Raw genomic sequence first — 9,878 nt, forward strand, 5'->3', positions numbered from 1 at the left:
TGCTGCCGCATGTTCGGAGTTGCAAAAAAAAGGACTCGGGCTTGAGTTTTCATTTGTTTCCATCCGACTCAAGGCTCAAGCAGGAATGGGCTGTGAAAATGAATCGGCTGGACCCAAAACAACAACAACTACTACAACCACAACAGCATTGTTGAGAAACCAGCGAAACTGTATCAACAATAACAAAAACAACAACAACCACAACACAGTACAACATTGGGCAGCAACTACAACAACAACAACGACAACAACACTGACAACAACTCAAAAACCAAGACCAACTACAATGTCAACAACACCACCAACAACAGCTTTACACTGATAAACTGTGGGTGGAACACGATTGATTTGACACGTAACAACCTTGATTTCATCCATGACGACGACAACAACAACATCAACTCAAATTCGAGAACATAATTATACGTCTTCAACAACATAACCAACAACAAATCCGATAGAACTTCAACTACAATCTCAACAGTGATCATGGGCTGCCTAATCTATTTGCTGAGTCTGGCAGACATTTGACTTCCACCCTTGAGAGAGAATGGTTTTTCCTCGTAAACTTTGTGCCTCAAACCTGACTAAGAGGATACAACTCTACATTAATCCCCGATTATCAACCCAGATAGATGGGACACTTCCGTCACAACTCGGACGCCGCAGTAAGAACGATCTCCTGCAACAGACGATGATACGGTACAGCTATCTGCTCGCTCCTAAGCCACTCCTCCAGCCTGTATGTCTACACACTGACACCAATCACAGGCGGAAGGTATCGTCCACTGGACGACTACTATCACAGAAAGACTACAAGGTACGTCACTCACATTCGAGTCTTCTGTGTTCTTGGAGTCGCTTCCTGAGGAAAAAATATTGTTCAAGAGGTTTGCCTCTTCCTACAGTCTGTGTAAGGTCAAATAAATGAATGATTGTTTGAACTATATGCACCTTTAGTTTTCAGCTTCCGTTCGCTGCAGGTTGTTTTTAACTATCATTTGGACGAATCTTCGTTTGCGAGCCGCTAATATCCACACGGCGTCTAATTATGCATCCGCACCGAATATGCATACCAGCGCTCATTGGTTAATAACAGGATATTCGATGATTATTTTCATTGGTCGACTGAAACGTTTTCCTCATTTTGAATGAAGTGGCAAACGGTTCTTCACTAATACCGAAAGTGAAAACTCCCGTGGGTAGCTTCCCTTTGCCGCACAATATTTACATATGTTTTAGACCAATGGTACCAATTACAGACAACACCAAATCTACTTTATACACTTAACACCAGGCAATAATTATGTTGACATGTTTTTTAATGCTGTCAATCCACTGACCTATACATGTACATAATTGGAACAAAACCACACACAGAATGAGCCATACTGTATCTTGTTTTTGCCACAAACAAAACCTCCCCCCTCCCCTCTCTCCAAAATGAGCAATATGAAACCTAAACTTTCAGTGGCAAACATACAATATCCAGCTGCTGCCCTCATTAATCCTTAACATGCAAAACAAAACACCCCAAAACAGTTAACACATCATAATCTGACAACTGTACAACTGTACAATTAACCATTTCTGTACTACCAACTGAATTAAACAGTCAAACAGGGATCGCGTTTACGCACGATTTTTGCGTATTTGACGCATTTTAAAAGTCGCTGACGCGTTTTTTTCGCCGCGCCGCGTAAGCCATACGCAAAAATATTGTAACTTTTTCTTGTCTTCACGCAGCGCTTTTGCTCTGACTTAATAATCACCCGATCCTGAAACTGACTATAGGGCTCGGGAAGTGACGCAGGGTTCCTGCAGGGCAGAGCTGATACAATTCAATGAGTTTTCAAGGACATTTCCAGGACCAAATAAATGCTTTTCAAGGACATGATTTTCCTCAAATTAATGCAAAGCACCAAGCTTACCTTCAGTTTTTCAAGTCTGCAAACTATTAGTCATTCCGTAGTTGTTTGCCTTGCCAACTTCCGGGAAGGAAAGCAACTACGGGTGACTAGTAATAGTTCGTCTACTTTCGTTTTCACTCGATCTTTTATTCTCCCAAAATGTGTGTGTACTGTATTTGACGAAAAAAAGGGGGTTGCATTTTTTTTAAATAAGACAAGCTGCTGACGAAATGTATAGGCAACAATTTGGAAAAATCAAGTACTTTTCAATGACTATTTAACAAATCTCTATTTTCAAGCACTTTTCAAGGCCTGGAAAAGGTTTTCCAATTTTCAAGGAGTTTTCCAGGGTTCAAGGACTCTGTACGAACCCTGAGTGACGACACACATGAAATCTGCGCGTCAAAACTAAAGTCCGTTTCTTTTTGCATCGAAGTATCGCAAACGAACGTAACGAGGGTATTACCAGATAATGTCTTGTCGGATAATGAAACAGACATTAGCTGCTCTCCCATCTCGCGCTTCCAAAAGGCGGAAAGTGTGTCTAGTCGTATTAGAGCGGGAAACAAACTCGCAAGGCCCGAAGGTTGGAGACAGCAGGGGTGTTATTCGACAGGCGTGCGCGGAGTTCGACAGGAAAACTCGCCGTATTTAGGTAAGGAGTGTCTTTAAGTCTTTCGTGCGTGTTTTGTTTGTGTCTGTACGTGTTTTCGTAGTACGCAAAAATATTGGTCCGTGACGCGTTTTTTTCGTTTCGTTGCGTATGACTTACGCGTTTTTTAAAAAGCTAGCGCGATCCCTGGTCAAACAGAATAAAACATCAAAAACCAATATCTTGGATATGTTACTCAATAAAATTAAAAGCAATTCTCTGTGATGTAAGGACACACTTGGGATTAGTCTAAAGTACTCTTACGTTAAAGGTGGTCTATAATCACTTTTTCCGTCAAGATAATCGATTATTGAAGATGTCCCTACTTCAAAGGTGTTCCCTCATCAGGGGGCCCTCACATTGCAGGTACCACTGTACTATCAAAGTCCCTGTACTGGGTGGCATATGCATATATATGTACCACTGTACTGTCCGAGTCGCTGGATTTTTGTAGTGATAATAAAACTGACCAAAAAAAATGTCCCTAATTAAAGTTGTCCCCTCATTGGAGGAGCCTCACATTGCAGGCACCACTGTCCTGTCAAAGTCACTGTGTATTTAGTCTTTCTTGTCAGGGTTTCCTTCACCACAAAAACCTATCCCCGTGCCAACTTCCCTGCCCATTATCCCCCTAATCCATCTATCAAAGCTTTCAGCCATCCTTCATGTTTCTCTCAAACATGTCTCGCAGCAGGTCCATGCTTCCAGCGTAGCGCATCTCATTCAGAATGCCTGCCTCTCGCCACCTGCACAACCACATTCAAAGAGAAAATTCATATTACACAATTTATGACAAAAACCTTTACTGCTGAAATAATTCACTGAAAGGGCACTAAATAAGCCAACATTTTCTGTAGTGGATTGTGCGTAGAAATAGCTTAAGGTCTTAAATTGGAGGTTTCTCTGTGATATAAAAACTAGGAGGCAAAAACTGAGAAAGCTATCTCTAACACTTCTAGTGCTTAGCCTGCTAAATTTTTGAAAGTGGAACCTCCCTTTTAAGTCCTTCAAAAATCTGAGGAAAGCAGGTCTTAAAAAGGAGGGAGTCTTAAAATGGAGGTAAATTTACAGAGCTTATCAACAGAACATGGTCACGTCAAATAAGCATCTGCTTGAGTTCGTGTCCTAGCTGCATTTTTGTCAATTGTTTCATGTCATGTATTTTGAATAAAATTGTGTTTAAACCAACAGAACATCTGGAAAATCAATGTTTCAAAATGGAAGAAATCTTAAATTGGGGGGGTTCCACTGTACTTACCCATTGCGTATTTGTTTCCATCGCACCATGTGATCTAAAAGCAGCTGTTCTGGTGGAGGGGCGTGATCTGGATCCTGGAAAATAATAAATTACATCAAATAATCTGTCAAACAGAACCTGGTGCATACAAACTCAAACAGTACCTGGCAAAACAAATGTACAAAAAGTTATTTTGTTGTTGTCTTTGTTGTAAAATATGAGCAAGGGCAGCATTTAGTTTTGCCAGGTACTATATAGAAACCTTTACTAAACTTTAACCCCAGCACCCTTTTGACCTGCATCGCCTTGTGTATGGCTAAAGAAAAGTACAGATGTACCCACATCGCTATACAAAGAAACAAAACAGTTACTGTCCAGTGATATACATGTTTCTGCTACTATGACCTTGGCAGTTTCCTCTCAGACATCAAAGGTGTCAGTCTCATAGTTAAAAACTGGTCATTGCCCTGGGTCAGAAGTCAGTGTTTGTAAACTGGGGCAGGCATCTGGTCTCAGCCGAGAATATTGGCCATTGACCCAAGGTCACAAGGCCAACCATCAGTGGCTTTGATGTCACTGAAAATTTGGTTCCAAAAAAAAGTCCCCTCTGTATATATTTCCTTTGACTTTGTGGCCAATACACCGGAAGCTCCTTTTGTGTGGATTTTTCTCATGAATGGGGTTGCGCCTTTTACAACGAAGCGCCTCATAGTCCCGAAAATATTGTAGTAGACCAAAACTTTACTCTGAACATTTAAACACAAACACCTGTGTTGATCTCTCCCACTCACACACACACGCACACACCTGGCGAATGTTCAGCTTTTCTAGGGGCTGAGCAAGAGGGGCAGGTATTCTACAGCTGGAGGTCAGTGCTGAGTATTCCCCCTTGACAGGTTCTGGCAGGCGGTAGACATCAGGATAATCATCCATACCCTGAAACATGAGGCAGAAAACAATGGAATAGTAGTGCAAACATTTCACTGTACTATTTCATTCTTAAAATACCTTGCTGGTCTTGAACAGTACACGAATTCCAGTGGACCTCGAGCCATTAAAGACATTTTCAACAGAAAATCTAGATAACAAAATTTAATGGTCTTAAAATGGGAGGGGGGAGGGTTGTCTTCAAACAGGTTTACTTTTTGTTTTACACACAGATATTATGACAAGGGGGATAACTATGCAGAAAGGATGTTCAGTAAGTTAAACTGCTCCTCATTACCACAACAGAGCATGCAACATCTTTGTACATTACAGCCTCAATGTGCCCGTTAACACCTTCATGAGTGTGGGTGTCTGGGCACGCAAGCATGCTCTCAAGTGCATGAGTGTGGGTGTCTGGGCACGCAAGCATGCTCTCAAGTGCATGAGTGTGGGTGTCTGGGCACGCAAGCATGCTCTCAAGTGCATGAGTGTGGGTGTCTGCGCACGCAAGCATGCTCTCAATTGTGCACGAGTGTGGGTGTCTGTGCACGCAAGCATGCTCTCAAGTGCATGAGTGTGGGTGTCTGCGCACGCAAGCATGCTCTCAAGTGCATGAGTGTGGGTGTCTGTGCACGCAAGCATGCTCTCAAGTGCATGAATGTGGGTGTCTGTGCACACAAGCATGCTCTCAAGTACATGAGTGTGGGTGTCTGTGCACGCAAGCATGCTCTCAAGTGCATGAGTGTGGGTGTCTGTGCACACAAGCATGCTCTCAAGTGCATGAGTGTGGGTGTCTGTGCACGCAAGCATGCTCTCAAGTGCATGAGTGTGGGTGTCTGTGGACACAAGCATGCTCTCAAGTGCATGAGTGTGGGTGTCTGTGCACGCAAGCATGCTCTCAAGTGCATGAGTGCAACATGCATGTGTAATTATGAATATGTGCAGTTGGGATTGCATGTGCACGTTCTTGTGTGTTAGCCCAAATACATCTGTCGGGTTTGTATGGGTTGTGAAAGAGCGAATACTCTTGGGTTTATTGAGGCAAAACTTTCCCACGTGACATAATAGGCCCATCAATAGTGACGGGTGTGTCTCAAACACGTGGATAAGGAGCACATGTACACACTTCATTGAAGGCAAAAACATTTGCTCTTTCACAACCCATTCAAGCCAGGAGTTCATCTTCTTACCACTGGAGGTAAATTTACAGAGCTTATGAACACAAAATCTGAAAAAGCAAGCCTTAAATTGGGGGGGGGGGGGGGGGGTTAAAAATTGAGCTGGGTGGTCAGGACTTCACGTGACAAGGGTTCAATCTTTGTAAAACGACAACACCATTCACCTACCTCTTCATCCTGGGAGGTGGAGGGTTGAGGTGGAGGCTCAGGGGTCGGAGTTCGCTCCCGGCCATGCAGAGTGCGGTCGGCAGGCTGGTTGCGTATCCAAGCGCGGCAGATAGGGTAGAGCGGAGACTCCTCGTCAAACTGGGCCAGGTCAACACTACGGTCAAACAGCTTCATCACAAAGGTCTCTGACAGTATGAGAAAGCAAACGTTAAAAACGACATTGATTATACATTACCTGTTTTTATACAAAATGAACATCTGTACATCTATACAAATATTAAATACTTCACTCAGAGCTTTGTTTTCACGAAATGAAACCCCTGTGCACTTAAAATGTGCTCACTAAAGCTTTATTATTTTTATTAAAATACAAATCTAAGAAGATCAGGGCTTAAAAACGAGGGAGTCTTGAAATGGGGGTAAACAGAGGTTATGATTAGAAAACATGAGGAAACAAGGCCTTGAAATGAAAGTCTTTAATTGAGAGGGCTTTTTCTTCTTCTGCGTTTGTGGGCTGAAACTCCCACGTACACTCGTGTTTTTTACACAAGTGGAATTTTACGTGCATGACAGTTTTTTACCCCGCCATTTAGGCAGCCATACACCGTTTTCGGAGGAAGCATGCTGGGTATTTTCGTGTTTCTATAACCCACCGAACTCTGACATGGATTACAGGATCTTTTTCGTGCGCACTTGGTCTTGTGCTTGCGTGTACACACGGGGGGGGGGGGGGGGGGGGGGGGGTGTTCGGACACCGAGGAGAGTCTGCACACAAAGTTGACTCTGAGAATAAATCTCTCGCCGAACGTGGGGACGAACTCACGCTGACAGCGGCCAACTGGATACAAATCCAGCGCGCTACCGACTGAGCTACATCCACGACCTTGAGAGGGCTTAAAAGGGAGTCCACGGTAGAATCTCCTTTTCCAACAAAAAGAACACATGTACAAAATTTAAAACATGTGCAAACATGTGCAGTAAAATTCATACAACGAGGTAGAGGTAAACACATGCACACGACAAATCTTGTTCATTACTTACGATGCTGTGAGCCTGATGAGAAATCAGCAGAGTCATCCTTTCTTTTTCTCTTGCGGCTTTTTCCAGCTTTGCGAGGGGACTGGATAGGAGATGCAGAGCTGCAATAGAGAATTTTTACTTTGAGAACTGAGACGTTGTGCATTCCAGAATAAAGCTGCATGGGCATATCATGTTAAACCAGCATCATGAAAAGGCATCCAATAGGAAAAGTGACCAAAATATCCTTCTTTTTCTTAGAATGCTGACGCATGTACTACTCTAAGGTTCTAAATCTGTTCAAACAGTAAAAATCTGCTGTAAATTCCAGACACAAGAAGTACTTTTTGTATTTGCATATTTCCAAAATGTATTTAAACAATGAAAACACTAAAATATGCCAAACTAACATTTAGCTGTCATAAGCATGTTGCTTTGAAACAAATACTACGTTGGAACTAGAAACGTGCACTGACATTCTCTTCCAGTTCCAGTCAGCAAGGATAAGATAGAAGTTTTGCCGTTTTGCCTTCACTAAAGTAAACCACACCCCTGCTAGCATTGATCAGGCCTAAAAAAAAAATAGGTGTGGTTACGGTAACCCGACCTACCCTATTTTTAGGGGCCGATCCTATAACTTTTTATTACATTTGTCAAAAAAACAAAAAAAAACAAAAAAACGAGTGCAAAAAACGCAATGAAAGCGAAAGCGCCCGAGTCGCACACATATTTCCCTGTCAAGTAGGTTTAATTTGTACACATTAGAAAAAAAGTTTAAAAAAAAAAAGTGATTGCCTACCTACCTACCCTATTTTTTTTGGCTATGTTACCGTAACCACACCTATTTTTTTTTTTTGCCTCAGTGTTACACTTACACTGTTACACTTACAGTGAAACAAACATAATTATTGTAGTTGATGTTGTGGACTTACCCCACAAAGTCAGGTTGTACGCCACCACTCTCTCCATCACTGCCAGTATAACTGTCACATGTTCACACACACAAACAATGTGTGAGATTAATCTGAGATTAACAATTTAGGAATGTAAGGTACAGATCAATACAAATAGTTAAAAAGTATTTCTTTTTATCATTCTGAGACAATATATCGATCTAACAATCTCATGAAGAGGCAAACAGCACAGACTTTGACAATCTATGACCAGTGTATTACAGCTACATTAAACACATACAATTCAATGCTAAATAACAGCTCTTGTGCTGCTGGTCAATGATGCTTGCAATTTATTTCAGACAGGATTCTCTTCCAGTTCCACTCAATCAAAATAAATGTATATATATATATATATTACAATATTTAAACCAATTACATTACATGACAGCAATGATTTACTGATTTTCAACATTAATTTAATGCCGAAGTCATCAATATTAATTTGTATTTATTAATATCACGTACCCATCATCTTTCTTCTCTACCAAATGTTGCAGGGTGGCATCCAGACGGAACCTTGCAGATGCAACTTCTGCTGTAGACAAATATAAAAAAATGTATATAATGTGACCGCACTAAACGAAGGACAGCTGGAGAAAAAAAATAATATTATGATTGAAGTAGGCCTACACATGTAACTTGCAAGTGCATGGGCACACTGTCACAATCACATGCAGACAGAGACACAAACAATGTATACACAAATGACTACTGACATACTCTAAGTAAGTTAGTCTAAGTTCTCTAATGCTGTCAGATGTTCAACTCTAGCAAACATTGATGTCATTATTTTTGCATAAGTGTGTAGACCGTTTCATATCAAAATTTGCTCAGTGCTAGTCAGTAGTCGTACAAAGTTACACTCAGAAATATTATGATAATGTTGGTCCAGTGAACGATAGTCGATACCTTCCGCCTGTAGTGTACAACTACAAGTGACTACAACCCAAATACGTCGCTTTTCGATATTTCAGACTTTCTGATGATATTAATAATTATGCCACCAAACAAACCCTTTGCTACTAAGTATACAAATTACCATGTTTAGATTTCCCGGACATGATGAGGAGTTACAGGAAAAACCAAAATGGGCAGTCTGCAGGTTGCTGCATTCGATTAGGCCGCCATTGTCGACGAAGACAAATCGTCTCTTTACCGAAAGGACGTGACTGGAGAACCGACGAGTCGGTTACGGAGCCACCAGGCTCAAGAACCGGCGAGTCGGTTACGGAGCACCCAGGTTGAAGGTCTCAAAATCTGCAAGACTTCACATTGAAAAGAAAAGTTTTTTAATTAGTTATTTTTGTTATTTCCGTAGTTTATAAGACAGGCTGAGAACTGAAGAGGCCTGAAGGAATATGGCAATACGAACATGACAGTACTGTCTGCATATAATATGAATATGCTCGTAGCCGGTGTGACGTTTTCATCTTTCGCCGTGTTGATATTTCGCTTCTCGGCCTCGTTGATCTAGTATAAACTCTACACTGAACAAAAAAACACCCTTCGATAGTACTGATGAGCGACCTTGTGTACCTTACATTCATGGGGCCAAATTTGTCCAACCAATTTGTTTTATTTAACTTAGAAATTGGATTCATCCTAAAATGTTTCCTTCTTACTCAAGGGACGTAACCACTCAGTACACGTTTTCGAAGAATTCGATTTTGGGGTTGAAATCTATTGAATTTTACCACCAATTTTCTTCACATGCAAGAAACTGACATGCTTTTCGTCCTTAAATAATTTCACTTCTTAATTTTACCAGGAAACAACATTTCAGTCTTGAGTATATGTCGAGGGGGAAATATGTACACAGGCGAAAGATGAAAT

General features: G+C 41.4%; 1 protein-coding gene across 2 annotated transcripts; it reads right to left on the reverse strand.

Moving 5' to 3' along the window:
• Window positions 1-1,304: 1,304 nt before the first annotated feature.
• LOC138964394 (protein lin-37 homolog) lies at window positions 1,305-9,195 on the reverse strand. Of its 2 annotated transcripts, none has more exons than XM_070336332.1 (8): window positions 9,085-9,195; window positions 8,511-8,580; window positions 8,022-8,072; window positions 7,114-7,211; window positions 6,073-6,257; window positions 4,607-4,735; window positions 3,821-3,894; window positions 1,305-3,308 (listed from the first exon to the last, which is right to left on the reverse strand). In XM_070336332.1, exons 1-8 carry the CDS (start codon window positions 9,104-9,106, stop codon window positions 3,215-3,217), a joined length of 723 nt encoding a protein of 240 aa, XP_070192433.1. In that variant the 5' UTR covers window positions 9,107-9,195; the 3' UTR covers window positions 1,305-3,214. The 2 variants fall into 2 exon arrangements, with proteins under 2 accessions (XP_070192433.1, XP_070192434.1); XM_070336333.1 differs by having other exon boundaries at window positions 8,511-8,577; window positions 9,085-9,194.
• Between the last annotated feature and the right edge of the window lie 683 nt (window positions 9,196-9,878).

The sequence above is a fragment of the Littorina saxatilis genome, linkage group LG4 (genome assembly GCF_037325665.1).
Source record: "Littorina saxatilis isolate snail1 linkage group LG4, US_GU_Lsax_2.0, whole genome shotgun sequence".
Taxonomy (NCBI): domain Eukaryota; kingdom Metazoa; phylum Mollusca; class Gastropoda; order Littorinimorpha; family Littorinidae; genus Littorina; species Littorina saxatilis.